This window comes from Ochlerotatus camptorhynchus, unplaced genomic scaffold (genome assembly GCF_037179485.1).
Source record: "Ochlerotatus camptorhynchus isolate MF236.1 unplaced genomic scaffold, CSIRO-AGI_Acam_v1.1 ptg000102l, whole genome shotgun sequence".
Classification (NCBI taxonomy): domain Eukaryota; kingdom Metazoa; phylum Arthropoda; class Insecta; order Diptera; family Culicidae; genus Ochlerotatus; species Ochlerotatus camptorhynchus.
This window is the reverse complement of record NW_027040592.1, coordinates 923,214-943,738: the sequence shown is the minus strand read 5'-3', so window position 1 is coordinate 943,738 and position 20,525 is coordinate 923,214. Positions and strand designations below refer to the sequence as shown.

The window sequence follows — 20,525 nt, the reverse complement described above, 5'->3', positions numbered from 1 at the left end:
GACTTTTCTGAGGAAATTCAGTAATCGCCTCTTTCACTTTGATCCTGACTGTGATAGAAGAAGGGCGCGATTCTGTAGTTTTTTCCGCGGTGTGATTGGTTAGTAGTAGAAAACGTGAAGTGTCCTCAGATGTATTTTAATCGATTCTATGTTCCCCGTATAGGCTAAAGCTAGATAGCATTATAGTGTTGTAATTGTTGTGCGAGAGTTGTGTAAGCGTTCCAGATAACGGCAAGGTAAAACCAATTTACGAAATTTGTGTGTGCCGATAATAGGTTAATTGTGTCGTTTGCACGGTCAACGACTTTCCGCGTGTTCGCTTTCTATAGAATTCAACAGCCAACAAAGCAACCGTTGATCAATAGCGCTGCCTCGCACCGCGGCTTTGCTTATTGTCGCCAACCCTTACCACGCTCGGGTATCAAAGCTTCCCGGTTGCCTATCCGAAGGGAGTTGCCTACGTTACCAAGGCACTCCGGCTAACGTCCAGCAAGCCACCATCCGCTGACTGAGTTCGGCAACTAAGAAACTTCAAGCGCAGTAGGAGGACATCAGCCGTCGTTGCAACGACGGCACCGGTCGGGCGAAAGCCAGTAAAGCTCGCCAACGTAAGCTTCAAATCCTGTAAGTAGCGAACCCACACTTGCATGCAAGGCCGTTAGCACGGACACAGAATGATAGCGCGCTAGGCGAATAGTCCATCGACCGCACTAGTCAGATAGAAAGATAGAGGAGAACAGTAGTTAGGCCGGCCAGAACCAAGATTGTAGATATGTGAATAAAAAACCCTATAGATAAACTAAATAAAAGTAGAATGTTCACTCCCAAAATAAATCAGTGTTCAGTGTTAGAAAGTTTTGATTGAGAGAGTCTGAAGGATATTTCACGTTTCGTTCATCATGTTTAGTCTTTTTCCGTTGAATTTGTTGTGATACTCGTCTTCTAAATCAAGCTCGAGTTGATGGGTCAGAGGGATTGCTTCCTGTGATGATACCCCTGTTCGGATTGGTTTTCGGGATTGGAAGTTTTTCGGACTCGGTAGTTAGGATCTTGGGATTTCGGTGGGTATGCTCTCTCCTTTCTTGAGTCACTCGGCTCAGTTGGTCTTGTTCCCGACACTGTGGACGAATTTGAGAACTGGCTCCTTTGGCCAGTATCTAGCCGGGCATCGTGAAACACGACAGGTGGTCCTCTTCGGAGGTGGCGCTTAAGCCATCCGTTTATGAAACTTATCGGGAACAAACAACAGCACCGTAGCTGCCTCGGGGCCGCTACATATTGGCGCCCAACGTAAAATAAGAATTTTGATGTTTTTTTTTGGTAATTTTTTTTTCAAATGAAAATTAGTGTAGATCGTGTAAATATGAATACAGTCCATTTTTTAATTAGGTTACATGTTTAGGTTACGAAAATTTAGTATGAGTTAGAATTTTCTTTCGGATTTCAGTGAATTCAGGCAAAAACTTGGTAATTTATTTCGGAAATCGTTGTGAACTTGGTTGTGAATGAACTCAGGCTTCACTGTATACATATTTATCTTAAGTTGGTGTTTTTCATTTATATATTTTACTGCTAAGTTGTGATAGAATTGAGCTTTGCTATTTTTTTTTTCTAAGGCTTACGTGTTTGGGTTGATTTGTGGAAATGGCTACGAAATTCCCACGCGCAGCACATTTGCTAAACGATGAGGTAAATTATGAATTGAAGTTGAGAAATTATGGGGAGGAGTGTAGTAAAAGTCTTGAATCAAAACAAAGACTGCTGAGAAGGTTGTTTCGTAAGGATGCTAAAGAGAACAGAGAGTATCGCTCAAGGTACTCCATTGTTCAGGAATGTGAAGTGATCGCTCAGCGAATTGAGGAGATTAGTATAGGTTTAGCTCAAACTCATGATGTGAAACTAATTTCCCGTCTAAAACATTATTATTTAAGAACAAAACGAAGCAATGCTCAGACTGAGGAAGCAGAAACGATGAAGAATGGGTTGTCGAATAGGATAAACGCTTTACTGATCGCGAATAGTTCGCTAACCGGCGAGAATCACGAACACGAGTCGGGTTCCGAGTCAACAAGCAATGAATCCACTGACTTTGAAATTTCGGATACGGAAATAGGCGCGACAGCATCGAAAAATAAGAAGAAAGTTAAGAAATCAAAGAAAAAACACAAGAGAATGAGGATGACTGCGCCAAACTCGAACGTAAGGTTCTAGGTCTCGAAGTTCAAATGGTGGAGCTTAAGACCATGCTTCAACAGGTATTGAGTCTCAGTCAGTCATCGCAGAGAAACCAATTACCACAGCAGCAGGACAGTTCAGGAAAACCGAACGGGAACGGTACCCAAAGGTGGACGACCGCAGGATCTACAACCGGAAAATGCGTATTCAGAAGCAAACCCAGTAGGACAGTTAGGAGGGGTTCAAACTCAGTACGAAGGCTTGTTCTCAGTGAATAATCTGGGAAACAATTCCGGACGAAACATTGTGGGACAGCAGAATAACGGTTGGTTTCAGGGATACAACCATGGAAATGACTTAGCAGGATTTTCTCCCCAGGGACCTCCGGAAAATAGGGATCGTAGGAGCCTCATTCAGAGGGACACCCGAGGGTCAAATCCAGGAGGAAATTTCAATCAGGGGGTTCAGGAACAACAAACGCGATACAACACGATCGAAAACCAAAGGGGACCATTTACCGGGATTAGTCAGCAAAGGTGGCCAGACGGGCTTCAAAGAGATGAACGCGTTAGTGACGGAAGTGAGCGAACTCAGGGTTTTCCTAATGCTTCGGATGTTCCGATAGGGAACAGGAACCAATACCGAGAGAACCGAATGCAGTATGATAGGAAAATAGAAAAATGGAACATTTTCTTTTCGGGTGCGGCTAGGTCACCAACTCTAGAGGACTTCATTTACAAAGTGAAGGTTCTGGCTAGCATGAATGGAATTCCGATGGACTGCTTAATTAGCCACATTCACCTACTTTTGCGTGATGAGGCATCAAACTGGTTCTTTACCTATTACGATGCTAACTGGAATTGGAACATTTTCGAAACCAGAATAAGATACAGGTTTGGTAACCCAAACCAAGACCAAGGAAATCGCCAGCAAATTTACGAGCGAAAACAGCTGAAAGGTGAGACCTTTATTGCCTTTGTTACAGATATCGAAAGATTGAACAAGTTGTTGACCAAACCTTTGATGTCGCAACGAAAGTTTGAAATAATCTGGGAGAATATGCGCCAGCATTATCAGTCTAAATTGGCATGTTTTCAAGTAAATACTTTGGAGGAGCTAATCCAGTTAAACTACCGGATTGATGCTAGTGATCCAAGCTTGCACCCAGTTGGTTCAAGACACGGAGTTCACAACATTGAAGCGTAGTCGGAAGGGGAGATTTCAGACGAGGAAGAGGTCAATGTTCTGAGCAGGAGGCAACAGAGAGCGAACGGGTTTTCGAATCAGCAAGACAGATCAACACCAGGGGTGGAAGGATTTTCGAGATCACCGCTGTGCTGGAATTGTCGGCAAAACGGGCACTTTTGGAGAGAATGTAAGGAAGCCAAAACAACGTTCTGCTATGTGTGTGGAAATCCTGGAAAAATTTCAAGTTCGTGCGAAGCGCATCCAAAAAGAAATCAGCCAAACCAAAGGTCCAATCCGGCACCGAATTCGGGAAACTGAGTTCGGAGTGCGTAGATGGGAACCCTAGCATTCCTCAGAAACCCTCTGTTCCTACCAAATTAGAACCGTTTGTCGACCCAATCCAAAGTCTGCTAGAAGTCAGGATCCAAACAAGTCAGTGTCCCCATGTTAAAGTCAAGATTTTCGGTATAGAAACGGACGCTTTACTTGACTCAGGAGCCAGTATTAGTGTGGCTAATTCACCAGAACTGGTTGACCGTCATGGATTAAAGCTTTTACCATCGCCGATTAAAATGCGAAACCCTAACCTCTCTCTCCGAGATGCCGCAAATAAGCTGGGTGTATCGTCTACAACCGTGCATCGAGCCAAAAAACGAGCCGGACTATCGACTTACAAGAAGGTAGTGACTCCAAATCGCGATGATAAACAAAATACGACGGCCAAAGCGCGATCCCGGAGGCTGTACACGACGATGCTGACGAAGTTTGACTGCGTGGTAATGGACAACGAAACCTACGTCAAAGCCGACTACAAGCAGCTTCCGGGACAGGAGTTTTATACGGCAAAAGGAAGGGGAAAGGCAGCAGATGTTTTCAAGCACATGAAACTGTCAAAGTTCGCAAAGAAATATCTGGTTTGGCAAGCCATCTGTACCTGTGGCTTGAAAAGCAGCATTTTCATAGCTTCCGGGACTGTCAACCAAGAAATTTACGTGAAAGAGTGTTTGAATAAACGTCTGCTGCCTTTCCTGAAGAAACACGGTTGTTCCGTACTGTTTTGGCCGGATTTGGCATCTTGCCATTACGGTAAAAAGGCCATGGAGTGGTACGCCGCCAACAACGTGCAGGTGGTTCCCAAGGACAAGAACCCTCCCAACACGCCAGAGCTCCGCCCAATTGAGAAATACTGGGCTATTGTCAAGCGGAACCTAAAGAAGACCAAAAAAACTGCTAAGGGCGAGCAGCAGTTCAAGGCAAACTGGCTTTCTGCGGCGAAGAAGGTGGACAAGGTGGCTGTACAAAATCTGATGGCAGGGGTCAAGCGTAAGGCCCGGAAATTCGGATTTGGAAAAGCGGAAGCCTAACTGAATATTTTTCCTGAATTTTATACTAATTGAACTTGAAAAAGAAATTTAATTTGATTTTTTAAATAAACGATTTCACCGATTTACACGCGTTTTCCCTTGACCAAATTTTGACCAATCGCCCTTTATTAAATTTAAAAATGTTACGAAAGTAATATCCCTTGTTATTGTTCCTGAAATATCGAGGAACTTAATATTAGGAATCAACTTCTGGAAAGCGTTTAATATCAAACCGATGATTCAGAACGAATCGGGTTTCGAAGAGATCTCATCAATACAGAACAATGTGAATGAGGATTCCTCAGCATCGGAATCCTTCCATTTTTTCTTACACCCGGTTGAAACTCTACCAGTGTTCGAGAAACCAGAGCCAGATGATTCTTTGGACATTCCAGATTTAGAATTGCCAGAGCCATCAGAAGCAACACCGGAGACGATCGAAACGGAACATCTGCTATCACCAGAAGAGAAAATTCAGTTGGCGGAAGTCGTTCGAGAATTTCCCTGTACGATGGAGAATAAATTGGGACGGACAACTTTAATACAACACGATATCGTGCTTCGAGACGAGGTAAAACCAAGGAGACAGCCTCTATATCGTTGCTCTCCCTCCATTCAAGCTGAAATGGATAAAGAGATTGAGCGGTATAGGAAGTTAGACGTGATTGAAGAATGCTCAGGTGAATGGGCGAATCCTCTGGTTCCCGTTCGGAAGTCGAATGGAAAAATCAGAGTATGTTTGGATTCAAGACGCATCAATGCTTTAACAAAGAAGGATTCATACCCGATGAGAGACATGAAAGGAATTTTTCACCGTCTCGAAAGCGCTAGATATTTTTCAGTGATCGATTTTTAGAAAATCACTGGAGCTGTACTGTAGTACTGAACTACTGCATAAAAGCTTGAACTCACATCAGAAAGAGCTGAATAGCTTCGGTACTGACAGACGTAAGTAAGAATGAGAATGATTTACCGCTCGTGGTTGATACTCCTTTATTGCCAGGTCACCTGTATTACACAGAGAAGCAACAAACGATGCATGTATCTGCAATGTGTAAAAACTGGTGATCTCATACCAATCTCATACTCATAGCAATAACACCACCGCCCACGTCCAACTGTAGGTCAATCAGGGAATGGAAAGGAATGTGTTGACGTGATTCTCGCTTTGTTTGGAAACCAAGAAATCCTCCTCACATTCACAAATTTTTCAATAGCTTTTCAACATAACTCACTTAAGGTATTGATTCTCATCGTTAAACCATACTAGCACTCAATTGTGACACATCGAAAAAGAGCTCGATTTTGGCAACATAGATGAAGTATAATCAACTCTCCACAACTCGATGGCCACTAACTCGATATCGAGTTATAGAACCGTAGTAAACATGAATGTCATGGCTACTGCGATAGCGATTTTGTATGGGATTGTAATGCTATAACTCAATAATTCTATAATTGGATAACGAGTTGTAGAGTGCACTGTAGTTATGTTTCCAAAAACGAGATTTATCTCTTTGGAAAAGTTCAGAATCACTTCAGAAAGTACTGAATAGCTTGAAAAAAGCTTAGGATCACTTTGAAAGTACTGAACGATTTCAGTAAAGCTTAGCAGGTATAGAATCACTTTGAACAGTGCTAAACTTTGCAAAAGTTTTGAATCAGTGCGGAAAAGATTGGAAATACAGTATCCGTGTTCAGAAGAGTTCAGTTGTTATAATATTTAATTCCCTTAGGAAAGACTGATTTCCAAAAGTGTTACTTTTTCTGGACTGATTTAACACTTTCGGCAGTAATGCCAAACACTGGTTGCTCCGACGAGCTCTTGGGAACGCCAGAAACAAGAACCTGATATAAACGGAAAAACCTGGAACTGAATCAGTAATCGTATTGTTTCTTAAGCTTTCCAACGGTAACATCAACTGTAACATCACAAACATCTCTGAAGGTTATTTCAAAGATTTTCATTGTTTTTTTTTCTCATAACTTTGTTTTGCCTACGGAAAATTTCTAGAAATGAATCACGTTTTTGAAATTAGAAGAAAATCGACTGTGATATCAGATAAATAAGAAAACAGAAATGATGGTGCTTGGAAAATTTGACGGAACTTTTAGAAATTAAGAATAATTTCAAGAAGGATAAAGGGACTTTGTAGATGTTCAAGAAACCAAATGCCACCAACGCCACCTATAGAGTATGGTGCTGCTCATCGTGCAGCAGTGATAAAGTGCAAATGTTTTACAAAGTACCATATCGACTAGGTAATACACGATTTGAAACAACGTCATCAACGTCGGGGGCGGAAGCATCGTTATTTTGGACAGATTTATATTTCAAAGGCGCAGGGTGGGTTGGATGCGACTACTTAGCTCAAATTTTAGGAACACAGCACTGTAACGTACCGTAAATCGTTGAGATATTGTTAAAAGTCTAACACTGTTTCTTGACGCCAATCTCAGCCTACGGATTCTAAACTCGGCCTAACGCATTGAAACGCCATTGAAACACCAATGAATTTACTTCGGCCTATCGGATGAAGATAAAGATGGATTCGGTCGGAGCGCTTCATTTGTATTTGAGAATATTGGGTGCAAATATTCATATCACGCGTTGATTGACTTCGTTTGGTAGCATTTGAACTAAAGTATCGTACCAAATGCACAATTTACGTGTTAACGCCGAAATCATGGATTTATTTGATGTTTTCTGCTTGCTCGGCCCGAAATGGGCGCTTAGAGCAAAGTTGTTCTCTGCCTTTTTTCATGACAAGCAGCCTGTGCGACACAGCACACTAGGGGCGGTAGAAGGAAACGAGCAAATTGTTGGCAAGCTACTTCACGAAGTAAAACCGAAGATAATACACGTGTGTTAATGGGAATTTTTTCGTTATGTCTTTTCTCGATTCAGATCGCCATTGTTTGACTAACAGCATTATCCCAGCTAGTCATTACACTTCAAATAAAGTGCACTGCCGTACTGGGAGTTGTTCTCCAAATTTAAAAGGGTTCTATCAGCCCCTTGTCGAAGAAATTACGCCATCGATTGAAAACTGCCGCACTGTGGCATAACAAGTTGTGAAAACCCGCCGATATTAATTATGTGCAAATCACTCACGACGCAACTAATGACTGTTCAACTTACCAGTGCAGCAGCTTGAATAAAAAATCAACTTTCACCAACTGCCAAGAAATGTGTATGAAAAGTCATGACCTACCTAGTTATTATCCATCTCAAACAAATGTTCGGAGTCTTCCTTTTCTATGCCACAGAAGTGACATACATCATCTTGAAGTTTTCCAATCAGTTTCAAGTGATAACGGCTCGGACAATGACCTATTATAAGACCTGTATATAGATATTTTTTAAAAAGTTCCAGGATTTTATGGGTCACAGAAATGTTTGGATTAATGAATCGCTTCGACTGCCTAGCACTGGAAGTGTTCTTCCAGTTTTCCTCTACGTTTGAAGATTTCCACGCTTCTAACTCCATTCTAAGAGATGCAGCCGATAAGCCACAAAAGGGCCCTATGAACTTATGAGAAGATCCAAGTCTTGTTAGTGTATCAATTCTTTCATTTCCGTTGTTTACGTAAATCGATAGAGTACCCCATGTCACGATCGCAGTAGAACAGTTTAGATGAGGTTCTCTCATTGCTCACTCTCTCTCACCCACCCGATCGTACGCGATCTACAGGATAGCTAGGTCCGATAAGAGATAATAAATTAATTTAATCTTACCACACAACGAACAAGTCCGGTGTTAGGTTTACTCTTCATACGGTTGCGGAATAAACCCAGTGATTCCAGTGACCGAGATTTGAAGAAGGTCAAGTGGAGGTCGGTGACCTCAAGTACACAGTGAGGTCTGGACGGATAGAGCCCTACAGTCCACTCGTTAGTCCGATCCAGAACATCCGTCAATCCCGCAATGACCAGGAACCCAATATTAGTTGACTTGATTATGACAAGACAATTTTTGAAGTTATTGAACACACTCCCAGACAAGTTTTGATGTACATGTCATGATTTTAAAGCATTTAGAGCAGCTTGACTGTCGGACATTATGCATATATTTGAGCTATTATAGTTTCTACGCGTCCTAGACTATACTCAGATATGTTTTGAAGAATGCAAAGTGATCGTGCTTCTTGTTATTTCAACATTGTCATGTTTCTGGTTCCATCATTAGGGGCAGAACTAGCGCACTTTCTAGTCTTTTGATATGTTTAGGTCAATATATAACGCTCATGGAAGTACAGTCAACTCTACATATTTCGATATTTAAGGGACAGTCGAGATAAGCAAAGATCGAGATATAGATTAACATTGACCTACTAGACCGCTTGAAGGAAACGAGATAACCATCGACAAACGGAATAAAGTGGTTACATATCGATACATAGAACATCGAGATATCGAGAGTTTACTGTAGTGAGCTTATCATACTGTTCGTCAATGTTTACAATTAAATTTCAATTCAATCACCTGGCATCATTCTCCGCGGGATGGATTTTATTGGTATTCCTCGCACTCAGAACCATTCTACGGTCGGTTGCCGCATCAAATGAACAATCGGTCCAACTGACTGACCGTGTTCTGCACACTCAATCGCGGCTCAGATCTGTATCGCGAACATGTATAGAATCACAACAACAACAACAACAACAACAACAAGAACTTAAAACTCTCTCGGAAACTCTTTCCTAGCAGTTGGGTTATAAAAATTCCGACCAGACAGAACCGAACAGCGCCAACTAAGTGATGCCCTGCTGAGAAGTAGGTAGTAGTAGGCTCTGCATTTCTCGTTCCACTGAGGATTCGATTTTTCCCATTATTTTTTTTTCATCACAGTTGGCGATGGTGGTCAGCAGCAGCAGCAGCAGCGTGACGGTTATTACTGCCATTTTTATAATTAGTGCTTGTTGGACACACTTGGCCTTCTGTGATGCCTGATTTTTTTTTCGTGTACTCCATGCTTGCTCACCGAGGCTTTCTTTGATTGTGTTGTTCATTTGCTCGCTGAGCTCTGCTGTAGTGTGCGCGGCTACACACCAACCGCAGAACGGTTTTGTTTGTTTGCGCGCTAAGCAGCTCTTGCTAAGCAGGATGGTTTGGCGAAAAATAAGATCCCTGGTGGTTCTATGTGGGTACAGATAGGTACCGTTGTTTGCGGGTGGAGTTTCAGCCGATGTTCCTTTTCCTAATTCCTAGCTGCCTGATCTTAGGTAGTTAGCATACCGACCGCGAATGGTCTCTGTTTAGGTTGGCATAAACTGGAATACCAGCTCGAACTGCATCCGCAAACAACGGTACCTCACTGTATATCGATTTTCCATCCCACCCACCGATGCGTCGGGCCACCACCTTTGCTCGTGTGCACCCTGACATGTCGGTCGAACTCAGCGCTGGTGCAGCAGAGTTCGTTCTAAGCTCTCTAAAGAATCACATAAATTTCTGTCAAAGAAGCTGTCCTAAAAGTGAAGTACCGGTGCGAAAGAAGGGGTGCGGGGGGTGTTTTCGGCTCTTCTCACGGTCGGTCGTTCGGTGTGTTTGCAACTTTCCGACATGAGCAGCGGACGGACGGACGAACGAAACATGATTTGCCATAATGGCAAGCACGCAGCAACACCAGCAGCAGAATGGCAGCGTTAGAACACGTTATTGGAAAAACCCCCCATAGCATGATGGTGAGCTTGCTGAAAAGGAGTTGAGTGAGTAGTGTTTGCTAGACGGAGTGCAGGGACGTAGCAAGAGGGTCAAATTTGATACTCTGCTTTCTCCAGTTGCTACAAGCTACGTTCAATCGACAGAAGATACTCGTAAAGAGCTTCGAGCAAGGATAAAGCTGGAGTGGCGAGGCAGACAAGCTTTTAGAGATTTGATTTATGGTTTCAATTTCAACCCCATTCCGATAGAAGTCTGTTTTAAATTTAATTGATGTTAACGCTCGATTTCTCCTGCTGCTGAGGCCGATCTGGCGATGAGATCGAATCGAAAAGTTGTATCAATTAGATTTCGGATGATATCCTCCTTTTCCATGTAAAGGCAAGGCTGTCTACGCTCGCTTTTGAACACGTTGCTCAACGATCTGTAGGTAAAAGGTAAATGTTGCTAACAGACAGTAAAACCTCGTTTCCAATGGAAACATTCCTTTGATAAGTATTTCAACACAAACACACACCCATTCATGGAGACGCATCGTACCGCATTAAAATTCCTCCGAACAAATTCCGTCATATATTTCCCCAAACTTCCATTATAATTACACACAACTCGAAGCAATCCCATGGGCAAAGGACGGTACTGGAACGCTCCGAGCTGTAAACTCATTAATTTCCCCCGCCCTTCTGCTCATGGTGAAATGTTTTTACTAGGAATTAACCTAGCCTCGGAAAGAAATGAACATTCCACGCACGAATTCTTTCATCAGAATACTTTTTCCCCACCGGGTTTGTTTGCCATCCATTATGGCTCTATGTGTCGGTTGCTATTTACAACAGTAGCAACAACATGTGCAAAAGAATGAACCGAGACTGGCTTATGTCTCTCAGCAGACAGGAACAGAGAAGCTTTTCAAAAAAAAAAAAAAAAATCCCAACTAAAGTGAACGCACAAATGAGGTGATGGGATCTCCGCAGTAGGCTGTGGGTGGCGAGGATGACAACTCCGACGGGCACGGTGATCCTTGCGATGCGACATGGCGCTCGTTAATAATGTTGCTGTTGGTGATGATGATATTTACCTGTCGTTGTTGGAATCTGTTTGGGGTATTATCGATCTGTCCGGCGGGAAAGGAAAAGAAGAACAGACATTAAAGTCGATGGTCTACGGTAGTAATGCCGGGCGCAAACGAGAGCTCTCGAGAAGCCATACCGCAAGCGGAGCTCAGACATTTGGTGCCTAAGGTTTTTTTTTTTAAAGCGTAGCGTTAATGCATGCTAGTAGGCGTAGGCGGGGAGCAAGATGGAGTTCATTATTCCATTATTAAGGCTGTATTCCAATTGGTGAATATTCACTTAAATTTTACTGATGGAATTTTTTTTTTAATCAAATCTGCCAACGGGCAAGATACCTTAGATATATGTAATTGAAAATGTCATAAAATGTTGCTAAATATCAACGAATATCTTTAACTATTTTAAAACAATAATACATGGCTATGGAGCCTTTTGTGCTGAACAATTTTTGTTCAAAAGATACTTTTGCTTTTGAGTCTTTGTCGATCAATAAAATAAAATATCAAACAAAATGTTGATACATTTAGTTCTACCTCCTGATTCCAGCGGTTTTATTTAGGATTTAATTTTGACAAATATCTAGTCAAAATCATTTTTTTTTTGTTATCCATCGATCTCGTTTTCTGTACTGAGTACCAATGCTACCGACGCCAGAGAGGCATCATAATGAAGTAATGAAATTGGGATGCTTTAAATAATATAGCAAAAAGGTTATATTCCATTTAATTCCACTTGAATAATATTGGTATCCATGGATTTTTTTCAATATTAGAGATTTGTATCGATTTTTCTCCTTTAGTTTTCTTAAATCTTTGGTTTTTTTAATTAGGTAGGTTCCGATTCTACACATCGTAGTTTCATTTTTATACCTGTGATCCTGGGGGTGAGTACTTAAGGAAGTAAGGTTTTGATAAGTTCTTTAGTGGGAATGACACTGATTAAGACTGAACATTGTAGTCGATATACGTATCGGTCATGGATATCAAAATAATTAAGTGGAATTAAATGGAAGATAACCTTTTTTGCTGTTTTATTTAAAGCATTCCCCTAACAACCCAATTTAATTACTTTATAGCTAAGGTACAACCATTGGACGAATTTTACGAATCAGATTTTAAATCTCAGCAAGCATTTGAAAATGTTTGCACAACAAGGGAGAAATGGATGAAATGTCGGCCTTAATGCCCCTAATTTGGGCCCATAAATTAATTCAGCAATCGACTAAATTTTCAATAGTGACCAAAACTATCCATTAGTTTCGTCCCAATGACGCGTTTATCTAGATAAAATTAGTAAATAGCAGATTTTTAGCGATGGGCCCAATCTAAGATCCATAGGAAACTTAGTAGAAATTCTGGGAACTTCATAGATCTTCAGCAAAATTCATAGAAACAAGGAACTTGAAAAAGTTCTGAAAACTGCGTAGAAGTGGAAAATTTATTTAAGTTTGAGGAGCTTCGTAGAAGTTAAGGGAACATTGTTTTATTTCAGATAAGCTCATTACTGATCGGGAGCCTTTATATAATTTCAGGGCACTTTTTTGAAGCCTCATGGACTTGGAATAGTTGTGGAAATTACGCACAAATTCAAGAAATTTCGTTCGTGGAACTTCGCGGAAAATCAACGATAAACGTAGAAGTGCAGCAAACTTTGTAGAAGTTTGGCGAATTTCGTAGAATTTTGAGGAGCTGCGTAAACTTCAAGAGATTTTGATAAAGTTCAGGGAATTTTATAGAAGATCTAAAAATAGTTCAATACACTTCTAAGATCTTCAGCAATCCTTGCTTCCGCTTAGGCAACTGCGTTGCAGCTTGTCAGAGATCTTACTTCAAAAAAAGCTCCATGAACTTATTGGATGTTTTGGGAACTTCGTTAAATTTCAAGGAACTTTCCATATGCTCAATTCAGGGAACTTCTTAGAAGTTGAGGAAATTTTGTAAAATTTAACGGATGTTCAGGATACGTTGTATAAGTTACAGGATAATCTTTCAAACATCCGTGAAAGGCAGCAGGAAATGTTCAAAAGATCTCCATAAAGACGAAAATATTAGTAAAGCTCTCTGATTATTTTTCCAAGACTTCAGGTTGATCAAGTTCTAAGGATCTCCAACTATTTATAAATTCAATGTTCTGTAGGTTGCTGAGGGAGTATTCAAAAGCTTTCCAGCTAATTAAATTTGATTTTTTGGACATGTTTGTACATTCTCTAAAGGGACTACTCGTGCCTTAGTGATTCAGTTATACTGTCAAGAATTAGTACTTCAACAGCTGAATTCCGGGTATACATTTCTACGAAGAGATGGACATTTCTAATTATACCTAATATGCTAACATTTCTTTCTTTTCGATGAAATTTATGCCCGGAATTCAGCTGCAGGATAGTTTGAATGCATTAGCATATAGAAAATCCGCACCAAAACTAAATCACTTTAAAATTTTAAAAAATCCCAATGCTTTTGTAAAAATAAATTCAATTATAATCCAGTAACAAACAGGGACACATTCATCCAAGATTCGAGTTAATTCCTTTCGATTAGAATTAATGTTAAATCTTGATTTTATATATAACTCCGAAAAATTGTTCTTGATAAATGCTTTGTAGCTCACTTTTCAATTCAAATATCAGAATCATGACCAATTTATTTATTTAATACGACTCAATCGAATAAACTTTACAGAGCTGGGGATTCGTGTTTACTATGCCATACATCTTAAAACTATAGTCAAAAGGTGCAACACAATAAACACTTTATCTTCCACTATCCAATAAGCCTCCTCCATCAGAAGGGGAGCCACTTCCAGTGGATTCATTGTAAGGCCGTATCGCCAACAAGGGGCAGAGCGCTTCCATTGCAGCAATGGACGCAAAACGTGGTCTTAACTCACACACTCATCACGGTTGCTTTCCAAAGTCGACGACGTAACGACCAAAAGAACTGCCTATGAAGAACAATGAGAAGGACCACACAATGCTTGCTGCCGAGTAAACAGACGATCGCGTGACACACACCGAGAGTGGTCTGCTTCTGTCGACAGCCGAGTGAACACTGAATTTTAACTTGATTTTTCATAATTTTTGCCAGATGTCAGGATTTTTTTTAACTGTCTTAATTTTTTCTTACTTTCTTATCACGAAGGATTTTCCTCTCTAAAAATGCAGTAAGTTTCAAAATCTAGGTACGTTTACCAAGATCTTGAATAACGAAATTTGAAGTCCAGGAGATTCAAAACTTGTCGAAGCCTATGATATCAAAACCTTTTTTTAATCCCTAAAATTTATTTTGAACAAAATTTCGTCGAATTTGTTCAGACATATTTATTTTGTGGAGTTTTTATGATACTTTTCAGTAGGTCAAACATATTGTAAATATTCAAATTATTATTTCATTCGTTTTTGATATTCATGTACTAGAATTTTTTATTAAATGACTGTTTATGAAGGATCTTGCAATTTTATCTTAGTTTTAGATTTATGAAAATTGATCTAATTACGTTGTCTTTTATTTTCATTTATGTTCGAAGAATTTATACTTCCCGTATGCGTGATAATGTTTGCAACATAGAGCAATGTCAAAATAAAAAAAAAATCTCAAAAATTTCGTTTTCGAGTTTTTTTTTTTTATTTATTCAAAGGGGGATGTTTCTCAGAGTCTTAAACTATGTTAATCATCGATCGAGTTTCCACTTGCTGCAATTACGGCCTCCACACGCTTCCGGAATGCACGGCAGGTTCTAATAATGTAGTCTGGATCCATTTCTCTCCAGGTACGGGTCAATGTTTGTCTGAGGCTTGCTGTATTCGGGTGGCGTTTAGAACAGGCCTTGGCCTTCATGACGCGCCATATTGAGTAATCCAGCGGATTAAGATCGGGGCTGGATGGCGGCCACAAATCCTTCGCCCGGAACGGAAGATGTTCCCGAACCACTTCTGAGTGCGGTTCGAGGTGTGGCACGGAGCCCCATCTTGTTGAAATACAACATTTGGCTTCGGACCGTACTGTTCTTTGATCCATGGAAAAACATACTTTCTTAAAATCCCGATGTAGACCTCCGTGTTGACCTTGTCGCCTTCTGGAATGAACACCGGGTCAATTTTTTTGCCATCGGAAGCCACCAATCCAAAAACCCTAGCGCTAGTATGATGCTTGGTCAGATATACGTTCTTGTGCTCGTTGGCCACGTCTTTTACCGGAAGAGAACTAATATACCGGTCGGTTCTGGAATTTGATACGAGATTGACGGTAAACATGCTCTCGTCGGTGAACAGGATTCTCGGATTTTCTTGCATCGTTCGACTCGTAGCTCCCGGATTCGGTTGGTAATCATGTGAGTTTTTTTCCGTGCCCTCGACTTCGCCCCGCAATCTTCCTTTACGATCTTCCGTGCCGTAAAGTCACTGATCCCGTGTTCCTTTGCCATCCTTTCCATTCCTAGATTCACCCAAAGCAGCGATTACTCTCGGAACCCGAGCTGATCTCGGACGACCTGTGGCCACCTTCGCGGATAGTTGTCCTTTCTTTTCTCGGTCTAAAACGCTTTTGACGGTCCACCGGGACACTCCGACGGCGATTGAAATGTCGTTTTGCGACATTTGCGCGTGGGACAAATCACGAATACGCTGCCACTTCGTCATGGTGCAACTGTCAAACTAAGTAAGTCATTTTCTTTTATACACAGCCTACTACGGTATGAGCTACAGGTTACGGGCATGCAAAGAAAACCAAGGCATTGTATGCACAGGTGAAACGGGAACCTTATTTGTACGATGGTGCAAACATTATCACGCATACGGTAGGTTCAAGAATGCTACCCTGAGGAACTCCAGCTGTAACAGGAGGTCGTTCAGATTTGGAATTTTCATCATTTACCTGCATAGTTCTGTCAGTTAAATAATTTTGAACTAATTTCATAATATAGAGTGGAAAATTAATTTTTTTCAATTCAGCAATCAAACCTTCATGCCAAACACTGTCGAATGCTTTTTCTATGTCTAGAAGTGCAACTCCAGTTGAGCAGCCTTCAGATTTGTTGAATGAATTAAATAGGTAACTCTTAAGAGTTGACGAGTAGAGTGGAGACGACTTCTTCGGACAGCAGAGGACATCAAGGCCTTAGCCTGATTGGTAAGGTAAGTACAGTTGACTGAATATCTAAGAAGCCAGTTAGGCAGTAAATAGATGGTTTATGCATAGATAAGATAAAACTATCTTAGCACCAAGATAACGAGAATGTCGAACTACAAATCATCGAGTGAGCGAGAGTTGACTGGAGTACATGGCCAATTATAACGACCCAAATTTGAGTTTAGTTCACTCATTATCGCCAAAAGTGCAGGAACTCAGCCAGAAAATGAGGAGAATTTACAAAAAATTTACTCATTCTAGGAGTGAATCCAATCCAACACCACATTTTCCGAAAAAGATCGTGACCGTGATTTCTTTGCATTTATTCCTGAAATTTCTAAAAACATCTCTGTCAACCAACTTTCTCAACATGAAGTCCTCAATGCACTAAAAAACTTAAACGCGTCGAAAGGGTCCCCAAGCAACACGGGTTGTTATGCAAAAGTTGAAAATATATGTTCAAGACAAACTGTAGGTATTATTTCTAAATGGAATAACTTAAATACTTACATCTACACAACCAAAAAAGCGCAAGGGATTGCGTCGTATAAAACAAATTTTGGTTATTTAAAAACATCTATAGCACCACTGTTTAAGTGCTGTAAACATTATTAGCTACATCGTTAAAACTAATGAGCTTCTTTGACCGAAGCAGAAACTGAAACAATGACTAATCCAATTAATTGTTCACCTTTCGTTGGAATTGTTTAGTGCGATACAATTTTACATTAATCAGAACGGTACATTGTAGAGCGTGAACACATTTAAATAAATTCCGCTCTCTACTGCATAATCATACGGCATGATAGCGTAAACATCCCTCCATTTTATGTTAAAAAAATTATGAATACGTTGGATTCCTGAAAAGTATTAAAAATTGTTTAGCCGGCAATGTGAATGGCTGTTCCGACATCCTTCAAGCAAAACTTTTCAATCCGACACAACTGCTTGTAAACAATGACTTCGCATATCGATTTTTCGTAACTCGTAACTCACCCACGGAAACTAGCACCACGATCTTGTAGAGGAAATTTTCATATATCTGTTGGTGGTGTTAGTTGGGTGTTTGCGTGAGAAGTAACGACAAATAGACGTTCGAATCCAGTGTTAACAAAAGCAGTTGCGTCTATTTGAAATGTTGCACTTGCAATACTGTATGAGTAGGAAGTTCTGATTTGGTACTATGCCATTGAAAAAACATTTGGATTGGACAACACCGAATTGAAACACAAAATCCACCAATAGGAACAGTTCTGTCAGCATGAAGTATTAAGGGTGTGAAATAAACATTTGTAATACTTCAATACAACTTACAATGGAAAACACCTATGAGTAGTTATGGTGTGGTATTTACGAAATCATTATAACCTTTTAAGAACATTCGAATCATAAATGAACAATTTCATTAGTTTGCTTGAAGAGTTCACGGTTAGCAGTAACGTGTAGCTTATTTGCTCGTGTTGTTTTATAAAATAACAAAAAGGACCTTTTCTGTCGTCCACACTTGGAAAATCTAAACCTATTCTCACAATTGTCCCGTCAAGATGGGTAAAAGATGTCCATGTTCTGTGGCCACCAAACAATTTTATTTCCCTTTCAACGGATGCGAATAGTGCTCCAAATGTGGTTACGTGGAAAAATCAGAACTGTGAAGTTGTCGGTCGAGCCGGAAGCTATCGTGAAGCAGAAAACGTGGTATCCAGACTCGAAACAATAACGGATTCCGAAGATGCTGTTCAGCTACAACTAGGAACTCGCGGACGGCCTTCAAAAAAGAAAGCGAAATTTGAAGTAAAGACGAACAGCTTAACATCTCCTCAAAAACAGTTAATCGTGGTAAGTTGAGTATGACTGCTTTTGTAAACAATAACTTCAATGGCCGATTTCTTGCGAATAAACGCCCTAGCAAACAAACTATACCAACAGGTAGATGCATCCTTCCCCTACCTGAACTCGTTGTTTTGATAGGAGCTTTTATTCGCAAGAAACTGGCAATTGAAGCCATTGGTTACAAAAGCAGTTGCACCCTAATATCGAATCGTACTCAATTTTCTTTTCTCAACACTTTTTCCATGCCTACTGTTTGCATGTAATATGCAAATGGTCCTGGATAGCAGTACGTGATCGACGTGACAAAGCGAGTCATACGGGAGACAGAATGGATTGATGAATCCCTACGGTATGGTCAGTGAACGTTCTACCACTACAAATGTTGATCTGATAAGGAGAGTGAGAACGGTGATGGACACCCGACACCAATGAACACCCAGCAGGTCATCGAATCCTCATCGTAGCTACAACAGATCAGTGCTACTACTATTCGCATCGAAGACGGTCGAAGATCGAGGAAAGTGAAACATCACTGTGTGATTTTGTATTACCTTAATTTTAAGTAAAACCACAATTTAATAAATATGCTAGTTGTGTGGTCGAAGTTCAGTTTGAATAAATTATTATGTGCTAGTGTTAAGTGTTTAAACGGTGTTTTTCTGCATGAAGCTGCATTAGAGCTAAAACGGCTCCGAACATTGATTATGAAGTGAACCGCCATTATTTACACTGGGCTCACCAAATCATCAACAAACGGATAAAATCGATAGGCGATATTAGTGATTCCCGTAAGTCCATTAAACCCATTGAAGCAACATCTGGTCCTTCGAGCCGGATGGTCGTCGACCCGATTCCGACCACCCGGAGAAACTACGGCAAATGGCACCATCGCCATTCTTGCATGTACATCTGAATAGAGGATATCGCCATCATACTTACCACCCATTCGCCATCATCCGACGTCCCATTATGGAGGGAACTGCTGATCAAATTCAATACAAGGCATTGAAATTTGATTGAATAGGTGAGTGGTATTCCAATCACTTTATGTTTTCATCGCATGTCTACCGGGTCTTTACGTTGCTTGCATGTTCATATCGTCGACGAGATCTTCCTATGATTCACAACTACGGCTGTGTGAACCTCCGGCCAGCATCCCCGGAGTGATTCGTCGAGATTGAAGTCCTTCATGGATCGCAGTGACCTATCGTTGTGCAAGCAAGTAGCCATTGCCCTTTGGAACACTAGCACCATTGGCTTCGAGAAGCCATACTTCACACTACAATTTTGGTGAGATTTAGCAGCTATTTCTGTGTGTTTTCCTGCTCTGTTCGTGGACACAGGCACGTGGACGATTCGAGAAAATTATAACCCTGTGACGTCACCACCCTTGTTGGTCCGCTGTTACCGCTTCATTCTGTTATTTTTTTTTCTTGTCCGGGCTACCTGATCTCAATTATAGATTTGGATTCGTCAACCAACCAACATGTCCGCCGCTGACAGGAAACTACGACTCCTGAAGACGAGACGTCGCAGTATCCTGACATCTTTCTCACTCATCAAGAATTTCGTCGGATCTTACCAGAAGGAGAGAGACAGAGCCGAGGTACCCGTACGCTTGGAAGCGGTCGTGTCGCTGTGGACGGAGTTTAATAAGGTACAATTAGATTTATAAACTTGTGCCGAGTCCTCTGATGCTATAGAACAACATCTCAAAGAAAGAGCCGAATTTGAAACACACTTCTACAAAGTTAAGGGTTTTCTTCTACAACACTGCCATATCCCTGCTGTGAATACGCCCACTTCCGTCCTCCACACTCAGTGCCATAGTTCGAATCATGTAAAGCTGCCCGACGTTAAGCTACCGGTGTTTACTGGCAACTATGAAAGCTGGCTTAACTTTCTTGACTTGTTCGCATCGCTTGTCCACTCTTCGTCGGAACTTTCCAGCATTCAAAAATTTAATTACCTTCGGTCGTCACTAGCTGGGGAAGCACTTAAGTTGATCCAAACTATACGGATTAGCGGCATTAATTATCCCGTTGCATGGAATTTACTGATCGAGCATTTCCAAAACCCGAAGCGCAATTATGTTCAAGCATTGTTC

The 20,525-nt window shown here is 40.9% G+C and overlaps 1 protein-coding gene across 4 annotated transcripts in view; it reads right to left on the bottom strand.

Moving 5' to 3' along the window:
* The window catches only part of shaker (Potassium voltage-gated channel protein Shaker), a 621,792-nt gene that overhangs the window by 456,877 nt on the left and 144,390 nt on the right, over positions 1-20,525 (bottom strand). For 3 of the 4 annotated variants that reach the window (XM_065219310.1, XM_065219308.1, XM_065219309.1), the window contains exon 3: positions 11,471-11,506. The exons of the other annotated variant lie outside the window; for it this stretch is intronic. In XM_065219310.1, coding sequence (XP_065075382.1) covers positions 11,471-11,506 — 36 coding nt within the window. The remainder of the gene's footprint in view (positions 1-11,470; positions 11,507-20,525) is intronic. 4 annotated transcript variants of the gene reach the window in all.